The sequence below is a fragment of the Puma concolor genome, chromosome D1, assembly GCF_028749965.1.
Source record: "Puma concolor isolate L17-30 chromosome D1, mPumCon1.1.hap2, whole genome shotgun sequence".
Classification (NCBI taxonomy): Eukaryota; Metazoa; Chordata; class Mammalia; order Carnivora; family Felidae; genus Puma; species Puma concolor.
In genome coordinates this window covers 72,748,492-72,768,332 of record NC_141676.1, presented here as the reverse complement: position 1 = coordinate 72,768,332, position 19,841 = coordinate 72,748,492, and the positions used below count along the sequence as shown (strand labels likewise).

At 39.2% G+C, this 19,841-nt stretch overlaps 1 protein-coding gene and 1 long non-coding RNA gene across 8 annotated transcripts in view; both read left to right on the top strand.

Annotated features, from left to right (window-relative positions):
* Positions 1-19,841, top strand: part of LOC147576806 (uncharacterized) — an 859,087-nt gene that overhangs the window by 459,727 nt on the left and 379,519 nt on the right. The window lies entirely within an intron of this gene.
* The window catches only part of NOX4 (NADPH oxidase 4), a 168,754-nt gene continuing 163,236 nt past the window's right edge, over positions 14,324-19,841 (top strand). For 2 of the 7 annotated variants that reach the window (XM_086678547.1, XM_086678545.1), the window contains exons 1-2: positions 14,324-14,440; positions 15,635-15,730. Coding sequence is in view for 3 of the 7 variants with exons in the window: in XM_086678545.1 (XP_086534671.1) it covers positions 15,722-15,730 (9 nt within the window). In the remaining 4 variants the exon portion in view is untranslated. Of the gene's footprint in view, positions 14,441-14,463; positions 14,981-15,006; positions 15,585-15,634; positions 15,731-19,841 lie in introns of those variants that run through there. The other 5 variants (XM_086678549.1, XM_086678548.1, XM_086678544.1 and 2 more) reach the window with 4 other exon arrangements.

Here is a 19,841-nt window from a genome sequence, read left to right as displayed (position 1 = left end):
AATGTTACAGGATGGATTGGGAAATGTGTAGAATCATAAAACTCTACAACCAGAAAACACCTTAGTAATCATCTGGCCCATCCTACTCATCTCGTAAGTTAAGACTTCAAAGTTTAGAAAGGTTAAATTACTTTTCCAAAGTAAAAGAAAACAATTCAGTGGCAGAGCCAGGATTCAGTGCACTCTGGTCTTTGAACTCCAAATTCATTTCTCTGTCCAATAGATCCGAATGCCTCCCTAACACAGCATTTGCAATTTCATAACTGACATTTCACTTATGAGGAAAACAATACCATATCCAGTATTAATGAGCTTGAAGGAGGAAATGAAATTTGATAATCAACAGGAAAATGAACGGTAGTTTTTCCTTCCATTGTGTTAAGTACTGTGGCCCAGTTATATTATTCCTGTGCTCTCCACACATATTCTTTATTTATTCTGTTAGTGACCATATTAATGAGTATTGCCACCCAAGTAATTATCACAACGAGAACTGGATGCTTTTCCTATTTAAATTGGGTTTGCGTGGAAGAGGTTATTTGAGGACTTATTTCTGTGTGACCTCATATATTTTGGAATACTGTAGTATGGAATTTGCCACTGAAAATTTGGCTGTGAGACTATAAAAAATATGAAAAGGAAGTTTTAAATCTTCTGCTAACAAGCACATCTCCACACTTACTTACTAAATACTTTGTCTTCTGCTGTTCTGTTGCTGTAAAAGTAAATGATTAGAATTTTCTAAGACAAATAAGTCAGGATAAAGGGCAGTTTTAATTCAGATAGGACAGATATGATGAGTAGTAAGTAATTCAATTCAAACCTTGATGAGAAGGCACAAGGCTAGACATTAGGGCAACAACTATAATTAATAGATAAAGGAGGCAGATTAATGTTCATTTAAAAAGGTATTTGAATCACACAGCCATTCTTATACTTTGCTATTGTCATTATGTGAATTACTTGATTAATTAATGAGAGAAATATGCATTGATTACCATGTCAGACAATAGAATAAATGCTAAGAATATGAAGATAAAGATACAGTCCCTTACTTATCAATAACTTAAGATGTACTGAAAACATTTAGAATGTTAATATTGTTGTGTTTCTAAATATCAAAAATAGTTCTTCATGATCAATCTATATTTTTATAATCTAATTATAACACATAGGGTTTAGACTAAGCTACTGTAAGATTAAAAGCACCAAAGACACAGTGAATTCATCAAGGTGGTACATTTTTCTCTAATATAGGAGTTTGTTCAATCTTGACTAGCAGGGATTTTGCTACAAGGGGATCATTCAGGGAAACAATTTCTCCTACTGTGTTGTGCAACTTTCCTCCAGAGTGTGGTCCTCTTGATAAAAAACAGTTCGCTGACCCATCTTTGTTCCAGTGCTATAAAAGGGGAAACAGAGAGGAAGTGAAATGTAAGTGATTCCTATGTAATGGATGTGACTAGAAGGTTTAACACATTACTTCTGCTAACATCCAGTTGTCCAGAACTTAGTCACCTCTCTCTTACCTTAAAGGTAGGTCAGGAAATGCAGTTTCTTACTGGAGGTTCTATGCTTAGAGAAACTCTGGGGGTTCTATTATTAGTAGACTAGGGCAGAATGAATATACATGGACACTTAGCAATTTCTGTCATACTTTTCCCTTTTAGCTACCTATGTATGTATCCTCATCTTTCCTCAAAAATAGAGTCAAACTTTCTACAAGGGAGCTGCCTAAAATCCTTTCTAGTAATCCTATCTAATGCAGTTGAAAATCCAGGATCATAGCATAATAGTCTTCACTATTCAGTCTGAAAGTGGTCTTATGGTCTGGTAACCCATCAACTAAACACAAGTTGTAAGTCTTTCCCAATTCCAATATACAATGGTAGAGTAGGAAAAGGGCTTCCCCCCAGTTGTGTTATCCTGAGAAGGACACATTGCCTATGGAAATTTCCAGTCACGAATATATACAATGGAATATTAATCAACCATAAAAAGGAACAAAATTCTGACATTATGCAATAACATGGACGAATATTGAAGACATTACACTGAGTGAAATAAACCAGACACAAAAAAGGAGACAAATACTGTGTGATTCTACTTATATGAAGCACCTAGAAGAGTCAAATTCACAGAGAAAGAAAGAAAGCAGAATAGTGGTTATGAGGGGACAGGGTGGGATGGGAAGCTGTTGTTTCATTGGTACAGAATTTCAGTTTGGGAAGGTGAAAAAGTTCTGAAGATGGATGGTTGGTGATGGTAGCACAATAATGTGAATGTCATGAATGCCTCTGAACCACATACTTAAAAAATGGTTAAAATGGTAAATTTTATGTTATCTATATTTACCACAATTGTTTTTTTTTAATTCAAGAAAGAAATTTAAAAAAACACCCTTTGAGAAATGTAAGGAATGTAAATCTCAGTACTTTTCAGCTAAATTCAAATGTGAAATTCTTCCAGGCAGGAACTGTGAAAGCTTACTGCTGGTGGAGGAAGTTTCTTGGTCACCCTGCCCTAAAGTATCTCCCTTGTTCATTGTTCTCTTAGGCTTTTGTTATGAGTGTTTGGGAGGTTTCTCCTGTCCACCATCCATATCAGTGGAGGCGAGAAAGAGTGGAGCTTCAGGAAACTACGCATTGGGTTAGAGATTTAATAATCATAGGCTCTTGAACACTAGACTTGTGATTTCTTGGGTAACAAATTTCCTCAATACCTTAGTAGTATTCTTGTCTTTTTGCTTCTAGTCAGTTCCACGTGCAATAGCCACATTCAAAGACCTCTTTTGGATAAATTTCCACAGAGCCTATAGTCACTCATATTTAATTTATTCTCTTCTCTCCACTGCTCATCTCTCTTCCCCTTAACTTACTATTGGCTACCTTACTGCCATCTGAAACTGAAGTCTTGGGAAGCTGGCTGGGAAGCCGGGAATCTTTAACTGATCTTTGCCCCTCAGCTGGCTCTGACCACAATGTTATATCATGCTCTTTGGGGAATGGAAGCACTTGACCTTCCCAATCTTCTAGGGCTTCAAGTCAATGGCATTTTAATCCATTAAATTGCATTCACAGACAGATAGGCTCCACATTCGCAGAGCTATATTCCTTTCCATCTCTATATGCGAATGGGTCGTTTTTGTCTAACTTTACCTCATGCCTCTTCTAGCACTTGGCTAAAAATTCCAAGTAGCATCCAGTTCTCAAAGTGGTTTTTTTTACCTGATTCTCCAAAGCTACAGGCTTGGTAGCAATGTGGTCTGTTTCCAAGTTAGCATATATTTTCAAGCAGCAAACACCTTTCTAGCCTGACTATGGTCCTCTCTACCTGCAACACAACTTGCTAAATGAATGTCACATATTTTCATTTTTATGATGATGGTATTTCATTTCCAGGAGCCAGTTTCTATAATAATAGAGTACAAGCTCAACAGATATAACCTAAAATATAGCCCCTGAAATAAAGCAGAATTTTTATTTCTTTCCCTTACAACAATCAAGAAGTGAGCTCTATAGAGGGGAAGTTATAACTCACCTGCGAAGTTATCTAGGTTCTTAGTATCTTATTTCTTCATTATCATTCATTGTCCTTACCTTCATGTTCGAAGCATATTTCCAGGCTGCATGACAGGCAAAAAAGAAAGTTGAATGCAAGCAATTTCCTTTGTAGTACGGATGTACACATCCCTTCTGCTCACATGGCATTTGTAGAAACATAGTCAGTGCCTGCTCCTGACTGCCAGAGAGGCTAGGGCATGTAACAGCCAGCTGGACAGCTATGATTCAGCTGAACCTCTGGGTGATTTATTACTAAAATGAAGAAGAGGTATATAATAGGGGAAGATTTTCAAACTCTGCCGCTCCAATGAAATCCCACTGATATGGAAACAAATATGGGTAGCAAATAATTGCATCACAGTGTAACGTCTGAGCCTATCTAAGTTTGAACTAAAGAATTTGAAAGATTAGAGGAGGCACAGTGCTTCCTTTGGTAGGGATCTGATTCAAAAGGGGCTCCAACTAAATAATTGAGGAAACTTTGAAGAAAAGGGGAAGAGGAAGCAAGAATGCAAAGCTTTTCTCCAAAAGTTTCAATTGTAGAATATGAAGCTGGAACTCTAAGTTGTAAGACCATTCCAGTTTCTTTTAAACCTTTGATCCCATACAGTATATTTTTTCAAGATCAGTTAGGCTACCCATACATTTAAGTTGCTCTGTTGGTCTAAGTGAGTCAATATGAGAGCATGAGAATAAAAACAATACTTCGAAATCTCCAATCTCAACTTTTTGGAGAGTGGGAAAAAAAAGTTTTACCTGAAGGTTAAATTCCATGAAAATGGAGGAGGAGATAGACAAGGAAAAGTGAGTTTCTTTTCTTTTATGTTCTTGAACTTCTTTCCCATCAATTCTAATGTTAAACCTTTGGCACATTCTGGGAAATTAGAATAAGATTGGTGAGTGCTGATTTCTTATTTTGAAAATAACCTTAACTGTTATTGTGTGCTAGGCTTTCATTCGTTCACTCATTCATGCAATATTTTGTGAGCAACTAGTATGTGCCAGGTTTTAAATAATGAAGAAGATTTTTCTGTTCTCAAAGTGCTCACATCTAGTTGAAAAAACAACAACCTAGGAAATGCATCAGTAAGTGCATCTTGATAACTGCTTGGAGAGAGGGATGCACACAGGGTGAGCCTGTGTTTCTGATCCAGCTGGGAAGAATCCATGTGGGCCCTAAGAGGGAAGCATACTTGTTGTGAGTTTGGAGACTAACTGAGTACCACTAGGTAGGGTGTGCCAGGAAGCAAAAATAACATGCACACATGGATGAAGATGGGGGAAAACAGGCTAATATATTTGGGGATGCTAAATAATTAAAGAAGTTCAGAATACCATGTCCGTGTAGAAAAGGAAAAGTCAGTGTGTAAATATTATGGTAAGAGAAGCTGGGAAATCTCTTCTCCTCCTGGCATTCATCTCTTTAACCCAAAATAATCACTGGGCACTTAGTCATGTTCTAGGCCCTGGGAAATGAGAATGAACAAAAACATTACCTTTGGGGAGTTCACATTTTATAACAGAGATGGACATGAATCAAGTAAGCTCATGAATGAATATATAAATGCAAGCTTTCAGGTTGTGCAAAGGCTCAGTGGTATTGAGGGATGTTGGTGAATTTTAAGAGCAGAGAGAAGGGTTTCAGCTTCCTCTCTATAAGTGGAAGTTATGATGTTCTCTAAAGCTTTTTGTTATTCAGATGTTTTTGTGACTCTGACATGCATATCATTTAACATAGATTCTAACAGCTATGACTTCAGATTTTTATGATATGTTCAGAAAGTGATGCGATTCTGGGAAAGAAGTCCAATCTTACTTCCTTAATAGTTCAAAGCTATTTGAGGATGTGAGCAGAAATATGGAAGCAGGTGTTAAGAATATCTTTTGGCACCCTGGGACACTTCTATTTAAAACTTTAAAAACAATAAAATAACACAAACATCCAGGAATTATTCTGTTAATGGCTATGTTTAGGGAATGCCATGCAATAAAAAGGACAAATAATATCATAAACAATAGATGAGACAGTCTTTTGAGAATGTGCACCATCTGGGGAGTATAAAAGCCCACTGGTAAATCCCTGTACACCTCAGATGACTGGGTGACTTGCCAATCATAGCTCCACTTGGAGTCTGAAATATTAGCTCAGAACTCATGGAAACCCTAGTCCATGGTGTCCAGGAAGGAACAGGGTATCGGCTTCTGGAATCTACTCCTTAATGTCTTGGTGATTGTGATATTGTGATTTATGATATGAAATGTATATTTGGTCTTTGTTCCCATTTCTGGCACAGAGCTTCTAAGACCTTTGGAATTTCCAAAGAGAGGGATAAAAGATATAAAAGTATCTTTTGTTATATTAAGGAGGTGAATTTTGGAAAGTACCTAAGGATGAGGGCTGGTTGCCTAAGGAGCCAACCATGTGATTAGAAAGTGGGAATTTTCAGTCCCAACCTCCTTCCATCCCCCTACCCCAACCCTGAAAGGTAGGGGAGAGGGAGTGGAAGTTGAATGGATCACCAATGGCCAATCATGGTGATTGGGTTAATCAGTCATGTGTATGTAACGAGGCCTTCAAAAAACTCAAAAGGACAAAGTGTAGAGTTTCTGGCTTGGTAAACATGGGGTGCTAGGAAAGTGGCATCCCTGGAGAGAGCATGGAGGCTCTACACTCTTCCACATTCCTTTCCTTATGGATCTCTTCCATCTGGCTGTTCCTGAGTTATATCATTTTATGATAAACCAGTGATCCAGTTAGTAAAATGTTTCTCTGAGTTCTGTGAGCTGCTCTAGCTAAATAATTGAACCTGGGAAGGGGGTGGTGGGAACCTCTAGTCAGAAGTACAGGTAACAACCTGGGCATGAGACTGCCATCTGAAGTAGGGTACAGAGTAGGGACAGTCTTTTAAGACTGTGTCCTTAACCTGTGTAATCTGATGCTATCTCTACATACATAGTGTCAGAATTGCGTTGAATTGCAGGACAGGCAGCTGGTGTGTGGAGAATTGCTTGTTGGTATGAGGAAACTCCCCTCCTTCTCACTCTCCACACATTGGAACTGGGTCCAGAAACAAAAGAGTGACCTTGGGCAAGCTAGTTACTGTTCATGTGCCTCAGTTCCCTCATGTATAAAATGAGGGTGAAGATAAGAATGTCTGTACCCATCTTATAGAAAAGATTTGAGGCTCAAGTAATGAAAAATAATCTGAGGAGAGAGGAGGAGAAGGAGAGAGAGAGAAAGGGAGGGAGAGAGAGAGAGAGAGAGAATATAATGAGTTTCTGTGGAAGCTAAAGGTATTCAAAATTTCTTACAATTTTTATTTATTTTTGGTAGAAATGAATTTTCTTTAATAAATATGGAAGTGCATGATATTCTTTTTTTAAAAAAAATTTTTAATGTTTATTTATTTTGGAGACAGAGAGAGATAGCGCATGAGTGGGGGAGGGACAGAGAGAGAGAGGGAGACACAGAATCAGAAGCAGGCTCCAGGCTCTGAGCTGTCAGCACAGAGCCTGACATGGGGCTCGAACTCACAAACTGTGAGGTCATGACCTGAGCCCAAGTCAGTCGCTCAACCGACTGAGCCACCCAGGCACCCCAGGAAGTACATGATGTTCTTGTTTATTTTTCATTTTAGAAGTTATCCTTTGCAGCAAAATTTGGATGGTCTGTGTTGGTTTCATTTTTTTTTTTTTTTTTCTGTTGGAAATTTTGTCAGTCTATGAAATCTGGAAGTTTAGAAAACTGTTCTATATAGGGCAATTCCAAACAAAAATTTATTATTATTCAATTGTATTCAATGAAACTATGTCCCTGAGACCCTTGGCAAGAAAGAGCCCCTCAGGAAACCAGTGAGAAATTCACAAGTCTGGGGACAAGTTCCAGACAGTGACTCATTGTCATTTCTATACAAAAACAAGTGTAAACCATCATCTGATTCAGTTATTTTGGAATGTCTACTGTGCACTCACACAGCTAGGTCAGTTCTTTGAGAAATACTGAAGCTAAAGAGGTTCTTACTCCCTCAAAGATACTTTGTTGGAAAATAAGGCTTACAAAGTAGTTTGCTTTCTCTTTAATGTCAGTTACTCCCACCTCTGGGATTCTCTGTCCACTCTGTCAGTAACGCTGGCGTCCTAGGACAGATTTCCTATTTTCCTCTTTTCTGTTCATAAGAAAAACACACAGGCTCTTTTCATCTTGAGTTTAATGCTTATCACTCCTGATAATCAGATATGGGTTAACAAAAATAGTAAATCCAATCAAGTCAGGAAGGGGCATGGTTCCTGACTTCTTGATTTCTTGCTAACTAGTAGGAGTCTCAAATTTTACTTCTTTCTTAAAACGTTTTTTTCATGTTTATTTAGAGACACAGAGCACGAGCAGGGGAGGGGCAGAGAGAGAAGGAGACAGAATCCAAAGCAGGCTCCAGCCTATGAGCTGTCAGCACGAGCCCAATGCAGGGCTAGAACGCACGAAGCATGAGATCATGACCTGAGCTGAAATTGGGTTCTTAACCTACCGCCACCTAGGCACCCCTCAACTTTTATTTCTTAAGGTGAATTTCCTACTACAAGCCTGACATATCTACTAGGGAAATAAAATTAACACATGTTAATTTTGGTGTTATAGCAGGGTGAAAAATGACCACCAAAATATATCAGATTCTAATCCCAGAAACCTGTAAACCTGTAAATGGTACTTTAGAAGGAAAAGGGGAAAAATGGTTTTACAGATGTGATTAAGTTAAGGATCTTGAAATGGGGAGATTACTTCAGAGGGGGGCCAGACCCTAAATCCCTGAATATAATCAGGCATCCCTAGAAGAGAGAGGCAGAAGTGATTTGACACATACACAGAAGGCCAGTGCCCGTGGAGAGTGGAGTGGTACGGCCAGAAGGCAAGGTATGCCAGCTGCCACCAGACTGGGGAAGAGGCAAGGAACACATTCTCCCTTAGACTCTCAGGAAGGAGTGTGGCCCTGTCAACACCTTGATTTTGAACTAATAGTCTGATTTCAGACTTCTGGCTCCCAGACTTGTGGGAGAATACATTCCTGTTGTTTTAAACCATTGAATTTTTTTTTTTTAAATAAAGCTTATTTATTTATTTTGAGAGATACAGAAACAGCACCAGCAGGGTAGGGGCAGAGAAACGGAGAGAGAGAGAATACCAAACAGGCTCTACACTGTCAGTGCAGAGCCCAATAGGGGGATCACACTCATGAACCGTGAGATCGTGACCTGAGCCAAAACCAAGACTTGGGAGATTAACAGACTGAGCCACTCAGGCACCCCTAAGCCACTGAACTTTGATAATTTGTTACTGCAGCCCCAAGAAACAAATTCAAGTGCCAGCTTGTCTCGATTGCATATCTTATGGTTTGTGGTTTAGGTGACACCTATATTAAGGGGCTCTGGATCTATTGTTTGTCCTTACTGGTAATTAACTACCAAGCAGAGCAGAGACTTTTCTTCCATTACCAGAAAGTGACACTGGAGACACGAGTTTGAGACAGGCACAGAAAGAAGGAGAATATACTTAACTACTATTCACTCTGTAAGGTCCTGTTATGTTTTTTGTTTTTGTTTTTTTAATGTTTATTTATTTCTGAGAGAGAGAGAGCAAGCCAGTGAATGAGCAGGGGGAGGGCACCGAGCAAGGGAGACGAGAAACTGAAATAGACTCCAGGCTCTGAGCTGTCAGCACAGACCCTGATGCAGGGGCTCAAACCTGGGAACAGCAAGATCATGACCTGAGCCAAAGTCGGACACTTAACTGACTGAGCCACCCAGGCACCCCTAGAATTAAAGAATATGTGGAAAATGCAGTAGTGATTATGGGCACAGAGTATATGAGCACACAGGAGTTGGGGGCGGTGGCCAGGAAAAGTTTCCTGGCAAAGACATGCTTCTGAGCTGACACATAAAGGAGTGAACAAAGAAAGCAGGCCAGAGGGGTAAACTCTGATCAATATTTTTCCCCATGGATTTCATACTCTGAAGGACACTGTCTACCTTTGCCAGTATTTATTAAGTAATAAATAATAGATCAAAAACATCTCTAACTGCCAAACAGAGATTATAATCAGCATAGGATGGTCACTACTATTTTACTATTATTTAAGCCAAAAATAAAGGTATTTGTCATTTGATTTTTTTCCTGTGAAGTCTTTTCCTGGCAAAAACATGATTTATTTTTCCTTCCTTCCTTCCTTCCTTCCTTCCTTCCTTCCTTCCTTCCTTCCTTCCTTCCTTCCCTCCCTCTTTCCTTCCTTCCTTCCTCCCTCCCTCCCTCCTTCCCTCCCTCCCTCCCTCCCTCCCTCTCTCTCTCTCTTTCTTTCTTTCTTTCTTTCTTTCTTTCTTTCTTTCTTTCTTTCTTTCTTTCTTTCTTCCTTCCTTTCTTTCTTTTACTATGATTTTTGGAATGCTGATATAGCAACAGAATTCCTCATTACTTTCAAGGACAGACTTTCCTATCTTGGTAAAGACAGTAACTACTTCACTAAACAATCTGGCCTAGGGGAAATGATATTGAAAAGAATTGCATTAATGAGAGTTCCTGCATGACAGAGTAATAGCTCTGTCCCCTGAGGGTAGCTTGCAGTATTGTTTCCCTGTAAGGCGACACACCCAGTCAGAACCTGGGCCCCTTCTGCAGAGCTCATACGAGATTATAGTGATCAATGTAATAATCAACACTTGTATGGCATTCTGTCGTTTTACAGAAGGATTTCACAAACGGGTCTGGTTATGGGTTGTTAGAACTGGAAGCAAATCCTGTTTTGCCATCTCAAATCCTGTTTTGCTATTCTGCTTTTTGATTTTTCTATCTTTATTTTAATGTTCTTATTCTTTCAGTTAACATAATATTTTTCCAGATTTATTGAGATATAATTGACATAGAACATTATATAAGCTTAAAGTGTTCATTATGTTCATTTGGTATTAAATATGTTGATTTGATACTTGTGGATTGTGAAATGATTACCATTGATTACCATGATTACCATTTCTCTCTCTCTTTTTCTTTCTTTCTTTCTTTCTTTCTTTCTTTCTTTCTTTCTTTCTTTCTTTCTTTCTTTTTTGAGAAAGAGGAAGGCAGAAGGAGAGAGAGAATCTTAAGCAGGCTCCACACTCAACACAGAGCTGAACACAAGGCTCAGTCTCACTATTGTGAGATCATGATCTGAACTGAAATCAAGACCTGGACACTTAACTGACTGAGCCACCCAGGCACCCCTCTCATATCCTTTTTGTGGTGAGAACATTTAAGATCTACTCTCTTAGACACTTTCAAGTATACATTACAATATTGTTACCTATAATCATTGTGCTATATATTACACCTCCAGAACTTATTCATTATATAAGTGGAAGTTTATACTCTTTAACTAACATCTGCCTATTTCTCCCACCCTCTCAGGCAAGGTGGGATAACTTCTTTATCTTTAAAGTAGGGGCACTGACATCCACTTGGAGAACTATGGAGTGAATTAAGTGAGATTTTGAATATGAAGTACCAAGGACAGTGGCTGACAAGTAGTAGGTACATAGCAAGAGCTGGGTCCATTATTTTTGTTTGTTTTTTCCCCCCTAGAAGTAGCTGATCTGTAAAAAAAAAAAAAAAAATGGTCTTTGACCATCAACAAGGTGAAAAGACAACCTATGGAATCAGAACAAATGTTTGCAAAACATATATCCAATAAGTGGTTAATATCCAATATATATAAAGAACCCATACAACTCAATAGCAAAACCAAAAGCAAAAACAAAACAAACAGAAAACCTAAACAATTAAAAAATAGGCAAAGGTCCTAAAAAGACCTTTCTCCAAAGAAGATATATGAAAGATCACAGGTATATGCAAAGATGCTCAACATCACTAGTTTTTGGGGAAATGCAAATTAAATTTTTTTTCTTTCCAACGTTTATTTATTTTTGGGACAGAGAGAGACAGAGCATGAACGGGGGAGGGGCAGAGAGAGAGGGAGACACAGAATCAGAAACAGGCTCCAGGCTCTGAGCCATCAGCCCAGAGCCTGACGCGGGGCTCGAACTCACGGACCGCGAGATCGTGACCTGGCTGAAGTCGGACGCTTAACCGACTGCGCCACCCAGGCGCCCCGGGAAATGCAAATTAAAATCACAATGACATATCATCCCCTACTTATTAGAATGACTATCATCAAAAAGACAAGGCATAGATGTGGAGAAAAGGGAACCCTTGTGCGCTGTTGGTGGATGATAAATTGGTATAGCAACTATGGAAAGAGTACAGAGGATCTTCCAAAAAATTAAAGATAGGACTGTTATATGATCCAGCAATGCCACCTTTGGAAATATATCCAGAGAAAATGAAAACACTAACTGGAAAAGGTATCTGCACCCTGGTGCTCATGGCAACATTATTTACAGTAGCCAACACATGGAAATGACCTAAGTGTGAATGGATGGATGAATGGACAAAGAAGTTGTCTTTATTTTAATGTCCTTATTCTTTCAGTTAACATAATAATATGTACAACAATATAGTTGTACATCTATATACAATGGAATATTATTCAGATATTAAAAAAAAGGAAACCCTACCATTTGTGACAACATGGATGGACCTTGAGGACATTATGCTACATGAAATAAGGCAGAGAAAGACAAATACTATATGATCTCACTTATCTTTTTAAAAAATTTTTTAATGTTTATTTATTTTCTGAAAAAGAGAGAGAGGGACAGAGCACGAGTGGGGGAGCACCAGAGAGAGAGAGACGCACAGAATCCGAAGCAGGCTCCAGGCTCTGAGCTGTTAGCTTAGAGCCTGACACGGGGCTCAAATTCACAGACCTCGAGATCATGACCTGAGCCGAAGTCGATCACTCAACTGATTGAGCCACCCAGACGCCCCTATATGATCTCACTTATAAGGGGAATTAGAGAAAAAACAAAAAAAAAAACAAAAAAACCTCAGAAAACTAGATCAGACTTGTGGTTACCAGAAGCAGAGGGTCAGAGGAGAGGGGATTAGAGGAAGGTGGTCAAAAGTACAAACTTCCAGTGATGAGATAAATAAATATTAGAGGGGCGCCTGGGTGGCGCTGTCGGTTGGGCGTCCGACTTCAGCCAGGTCACGATCTCGCGGTCCGTGAGTTCGAGCCCCGCGTCGGGCTCTGGGCTGATGGCTCGGAGCCTGGAGCCTGTTTCCGATTCTGTGTCTCCCTCTCTCTCTGCTCCTCCCCCGTTCATGCTCTGTCTCTCTCTGTCCCAAAAATTAATAAACGTTGGAAAAAAAAAATTTAAAAAAAAAAAAATAAAAATAAATAAATAAATAAATATTAGAGACATAACATACAACATGATGACCATAGCTAACACTGTTATAGGATATATAGGAGTTAAGAGAGTAAATCCTTCTCATCACAAGAAAAATTCCCCCCCTTTTCCTTTTTCTTTATTTTCATTTTATTTTATTCATATATTTCTATACGACATGATGGATGTTAGCTGATCCTATTATTATAATCATTTCACAATATGTAAATCAAACCATCTTATTGTATGCCTTAAACTTCTACAGTGATGTGTGTCAATTTCTCAATAAAATGGGGGAAAAAAAGAACTAGATCAATTACGTCAAGAAAAATTGCCTTTTATTTTACTATTCTTCAATTGCTTCATTCTTCTCCACTCATGGCAAGAACCAAAACGGTTTTCTGGACCTTCTATACCTCGCATCCATTGAACTTATGGCTCTGGGATGGTTACTTAGGGTGTAATTTGAGGAGTACCAGTGTGTCCCAGAATTTGACTTTTCCCAGTGGTGACTCTCCTTGGGTTCTTTGTGTGGTATTTTTTGGGTCCTTTAGATATTACATGGTCAATATGAGTTTATAAACATGGGTTTATTCAATAATAAATTCCATAAGTAATAAATAACAAATTCAATATGAAATTATAAATAACATGCTTCTTATCCCTGGAAAGATTTAAAGCAGTTTTCAGGATTTGATATTGCATGAAACAGGAAAGTCCTTTACCAATGGAAAATGACAGGCTATTAGAAAGTTCTCTGCAAGAAATGTAACCCACACTTGATAGGGATTAATTCAAATTCTGAACTGAGGGTTGCAGTCATTAATCAGTTCATGAAATTAGTGAGGGAAGTACATTGCTGTAGTAAGAGAAGAAATTTCAGTTTCAATTACATATTAAGGCATGTGTTTTAAAATGAATTTTGTTTAAAAAAAAAAGCTTAAAAGACATGAAATTAGGCTACTAGTGGTTTACCTTTTCTACCACTTGTTAGTTGTTAAAGTTTGGAAAGTCCTGATTTCATAAACTTTTGTTGAACACTTACTGTGTATCCGACATTCTTCTAGGTGAATGATTTTTTTTTTCTTTCCTAATATTGATAATTTGCGGTGTGAAAGGTAGGTAGCCTGTGTCAATGTCATACTCTCCGCACCCTTCACCAGGCCTCTGGCACAACTTTGAGAGGATTCCTATTACTAAACAGACTCTGATACTAGGTAATAAGACGCACATTTCTAAACAGAGTGGATCGGAGCTTCCCTAAAGCCCCTGAGAATGACGTCATCTTTAACCATTAAACCGCCGGGCCCTTTTTTATTCAAAATTTTCTTAAAAGCTTCGCAAGAATGTGGGTTGGGGTAGGGGTGAGGGACTGCGAAGAGGGAGGCAGAGGGAAGCTTTAGGTGAAGGTTGTGAAGGGGACTTCGTTGGGGTTGGGATGCGTTCCTGAGGTTGGGCGGGAGAAGGGGGATGTTAGTACACAAAAGGCTATTTCCGGCTCAAATTTCGTTCCCGAGCGTCTTTGAGTGGAACTTTTTTGGGGAAAACGACCCGTGCCTAAGAGCTAGGTGCGTGCGAGCGTACGAGGGGGCGGAGGGGTGCCCAGGGTACGGGTATCACTCCCCACATCGTGGTCGGTCTCCGCGAGCCTGCGGGGGGCGCCTCCCAGTCCCCAGCCGGGACATCCTGAACGGCGGCAGCCACAACAACAGGCTAGCCCGCAGACAAAGGGACCGGCTCGGCGGTGCAGACTCGCGCAGCCGGGCGTTGGGGCCGGGGAGCGCGCGCTCCGAGCGCGGGGCCGGGGCAGCCGAGCGCGCAGCGCAGACCCCGCGCGGGCCGCAGCCGCGGCGCCCGGAAGACCCGGCTCCGGGGCGCAGACCCCGCCCGGGCTGGCTCGGCGCCGGCCTCCGCTTCCACTCAGTCTTTGACCCTCCGTCCCCACCCGGCTCCCCCCCCCCGCAGGCCGCACAACTGTAACCGCTGTCCCGGCCGCCGCCGCTCCTTCGCGGGCCGGCGGCCGGAGAGCGCAGCGCGGCGGGGCCGGCGGCATGGCTGTGTCCTGGAGGAGCTGGCTGGCCAACGAAGGGGTTAAACACCTCTGCCTGGTAGGATGGCGGGCAAGGCTCTCTCCCTGCGTTTTGTCTGTCGTGCAGCAACTTTGATTCATTCTCTGAGCGTGCGCGGGTGGGAAGTTGGAAGTTTTGCCTCTAATTCCGACATTCTGAACTCACAAAACTTTCCGCTGTTAATACCTGGAGATAATAACGACACCCTCCCCTCACCCCTACTCCAAGTGCATGGGAACTTTCCTGCACACTGTTGGGAGAGCAGATGTGGAGGAAGAGAGATCACTTTTAGTGAACACAAGTTTTTCTTAACCCTTTAAACTTCTTTCCCCCTTTGCTCTTTTCCCGGATTGTTTCTGTTTGGTGTTGCATTTTAACAACATGCCATGCTCGGGACTGGGTGATGTCACTAATTTCTTAGCCTCGTTTTGTGCTGCAGGGGATATTTGCAGATGGTTTAGGAGACCTGCTTGCAACCCAGAATGCTTAATCTCAGGTGCAGGGACTGAGTGAGGTCAGATTTGTTTTCCTCTGAGTAGTCTTCAGCTTGCTGGTTAATTAAGAATGCTTTCTGCAATTACTAATCCAGCTTCCACTCAAAGTATTGTGTTCAACGAATGCACGTGAGGTTTCCACTTATCAGGTAACGTTTATTTTTAATTTTTGTTTTCTCTCTTTCTTTGTGTGATCTAGTTTGTCTGGCTCTCCCTGAATGTTTTGCTTTTCTGGAAAACCTTCCTGCTGTATAACCAAGGGCCAGAGTATCACTACCTCCACCAGATGTTAGGGGTAAGTGGGACTTGGGTGACCTGGTAGAATGTGTTTAAGGCGGGAAGACATTGCTACAAGCCTTGGTCAATTTTTCCATCTATTAAAGAAACATTGGTTGTTCACTTCAGAAAGGTTTGTCATTCTCTAAAGCAGTCAGGTTTTCCTGATGTATTATTTACACTCGTCTATGTTAAAATGATCAACTCTTTAAAGAACCAAAAGATAACTATCTGCTGAAGTCAAAGGAATGAACCTGCAATACCAGGCTAGTAGTACCTGAGAGAAGTTGCTACATCTTGCCAGCTGCCAAGTGCCTTGAAGGATCTGCTTCACCATCAGGACCAGCCAATGACGGGCTTGTAGTTTTTACCAGTCAAGCCTTCAGCCTGCCCATAAGCTTATCCGGAGGATTTCTGCACTGTTTCCTTTTACTGCCAGTTCTCACAAAGTCTGTGTCCAATGCAGTTATTCATTTCTGGGCATTTCTCAACATCTTACCCTAGGTTTCTGGTTGATTATGGTTGCAGGGTTCTGGTCTAATATGAGAATGATTTTGTGCAGAACTTCACTCTGATTTATCTCATGTTGATATTCTTTTCTCTATTCCATGACATTTCTGGTCTCATTATTTCCACTCCCTTTTTCCTTGACTCCTTAACAAAAGACAGAGGCACTGAGGACTTCTTACTTTGTATTAGGAGATAGCATTTTCTAAGCAACAAGCAAAAAGTATAAAATGTATTGAAAAATTTTGGGATGTCTGAAAAGGTAGATTTTGTCTTTCCTTTTCATTGGGCAAGAGAACCCATTGTGAGTAATAGATCCATGGTTTTCTTTTCCATAGTTTAATGATGATTTAAAATTGCTATCAGCTCACATGAATTTGGTGGAAGCAGCTTTCCAACTCCTGCTTTACATTTACAGATCTTATTTATCTTTAAGCCACAGCTCTGAGAGTAGTGTGCTTGGTACGTGCTAAGACTGCAATAAATTGCGGCTGAATTAGTTAGCGGGTGTTTTTATATAACAGAATACTATTTTTCATTATCTATTGATCACACAATGTATATTTTTAAGTTTAACACCTATTTTTTTAAGAGTTTTTTTTTTGTTTGTTTGTTTTGGTTTTTTTTTTAGAGCTGTTTAAGGTTCACAGTAAAACTGAGAGTAAGGTACAGAGATTTCCCATATGCTCCCTTACCCCCACACATGCATAGCCTCCCCCATTATCAGCATCCCCAACCAGGGCGATAACATGTTATAATTGATGAACCTAACCGACATGTCATAATCATTGCTCATCTCTGATTTTAACTAATGGGTTAAGAATAATAGTCTCAAAGATTAAACTCATTACTAACTCTTAAATCTGAAATTTTCTTTCATTTTTCATCCAACCAACCTTCCATTTAACCAGCAAACTGTTGTGAAACCTGCACTTTTCAAATGGGTACATACAGAGTAAGAGCTTGCCCCTGGCCTCAAGTTGCTTATAGTCTAATGGAAAATCAAACACGTAAATACTTATAATTGAAGAAACAACTTAAGAAAAATTTTTTCTAATAGACATATAAAGGTCTGCTGACTTATCTTTTTAATTTTTTTTTTTCCCCTAGAAAGTCCCCCTTAGGTGTGAATTAGTGAACACGAGATTTTTCAGTAGGAGATAGCTGGCCTATTATGTAACTATATGAATAACTTGGAGAAAACTCTAAAGAGTTATGATGGTAAATTTTGCTATCAAAAGTGGTACATTTTCACCAGGAGATATTTGTATTAAAATAAAATCTAAGAATAGACAAGTTGGAAGCCACAACTGAGTATTGGATCTCACTCTATGACATTTGTATAAGCTAAAATAATAACTTACTTACAAATTATGTTGGAAACCGAGTTAATTTTTATGAACTTGGATGCGGTGTGATAACCTCAAATTTATTTTTGTTGACAAGTCAGATATGATGAAGAATATACACATACACACACATATAACCCAACTAATAAAAAAAAACCCAAAAACAACGCTATGTGTGTTTTGCCTCTCTCTACTTCCATCTTACATTAGTGCTTTTGTTTGAATAATATGACAGGCTAGTGAGGTACAATGGTGAGGCCTGCAGACCAGCTGGCACACAGGAAAGGCTCAATAAATATTCATCAGATGAATAAAGAAAAAATGATAAAAGGACTAAATGGAAAACTATGAGTGAAAAATACAAGAAACAGATTAAAGAAGAGAGAGGTCATTGTAAATTAGCTTTTTTTTAATTTTTAAAAATATTTTTTTAAATGTTTACTTATTTTTGAGAGAGAGACAGAGCGTGAGCAGGGGAGGGGCAGAGAGAGAGGGAGACACAGAATCTGAAGCAGGCTCCAGGCTCTGAGCTGTCAGCACAGAACCCAATGCTGGGCTTGAACCCTTGAACCCTAGAACCAAGAGGTCATGACCTGAGCCAAAGTAGGACGCTTAACCGACTGAGCTACTCAGGTGCCCTGTAAATAAGGTTTTATGGAAACATAAGAATGATTGTATCATAGTGAGCTGACCCTTAAGCCATCCTGTCAGGAGTCAACATTGTATGAAAAGTCACCATGGGGAAGGATGGTTTTTCTTCTTGGCATCCTGCTGAAATGTGAAAGATGACTTCCAAACTTCTCACTTTTTAGTAATCACCTATTGAGTTTTCTAGGCATTAATTTATCTAACTCATTTTGGAATACTTTCAGTCTATATTACTCTACTTTTTAGTGAAAAAGGAACTCTATAATTTATTTGCTTTATGAAGGAGGATTTAATTTTATTTGTCCTAAGCTTATCTTTCCTAATCTTTTGATTATTATGGTATTACTTCATAGTATAAGAATTTGTAGGCATTTTTCAAATTGCAACGAAAATAGAGTATAACAATAAGATATAATTAATTTTTAAATAAATATTTCTGGCTCCCATATTTTACATGTTTAATAACTATGCTTCATTATTATTAACTTAAGGTCACAGATAGAGTGTCTTTGGGCCTACTAAACACTCATAAGAACAAGGTCCCACTGTGATGAATTTTAGAAAGCCTGAAAAGAACATAATAAGTATTCTGATATTATTAAGTGTCTTTAAGGTGAATCCTAGGTTCATAAAAATCATGATGGTATTCCTGGAAATGAATTTGCTTCCACTAGAAGACACAAATGGAAAAAGTACCCCCAGTTGTTGAATATTTTGATAATAACATTGAGTATAAAGGTTGCTGTTACTCATCTTTAGAAGTAAGGTAATAATAAAGTTGCACTAGTATTAGGGGAAGGAAGGGTCCACAGAATATAGCCCATTTGCAAGAAGGCATAGATATTGAGAAGTAGTTAATTCTTAGTAGGTTGAGATCTCTGCTTTCTACTGAAAAACAACTATTCAACTGTTTCTTTATTACTATGATATAGCAGGCACTTTACAAATGTTTTTGTTTATGCGAGGAAACTATTCTTCCCATTTTACACATAGGAAAATGTAGGCCGAGGAAGCTGGCGACTTGTTCAGTGTCAGAGCTAGGATGTGAATACAGTCCTGCCTGACCTTTTTTGCTTTTTGCTCATGCTACGCAGATTTTCTAAATCACTTCACTGGCTCATCTCTGATACTTATGCCACTGGTTACTGTTACTCATCATCATTGCTGCCCAATAGAAATGTAGTATGAGTCATATGCAATTAAAAATTTTCTATAGCCCACTAGAAAAGTAAAAAGTAGTGGCATTAAATTTAATAATTTATTTTAATTTAAATAATAATAATATCCAAAGTATTGTAATAGATTGAAGTATTCAACATGTAGTCAGTATTTTTAAAAATATTCATGAGTTATTCTATATGCTGTTGCCTACTCTTTGAAATATAGTATGCATTTTACACTTGTGCACATGAAGATTCAGTCACCAAATTTTCCTCAGAAATACTTGACCTGTGTTTAGATTTTGTAAAATTCTACAAATCAAAAAGTGAATGAATCCACATACCCACGTTGTTCCAAACTTATTTAAACATTTTCTGATAACACAAAGGAGTGTCAGCTCTTAATTAATTAATTAACTAATTAGTACAGTTTATTTATTTATTTTGAAAGAGAGAGAGAGAGAGA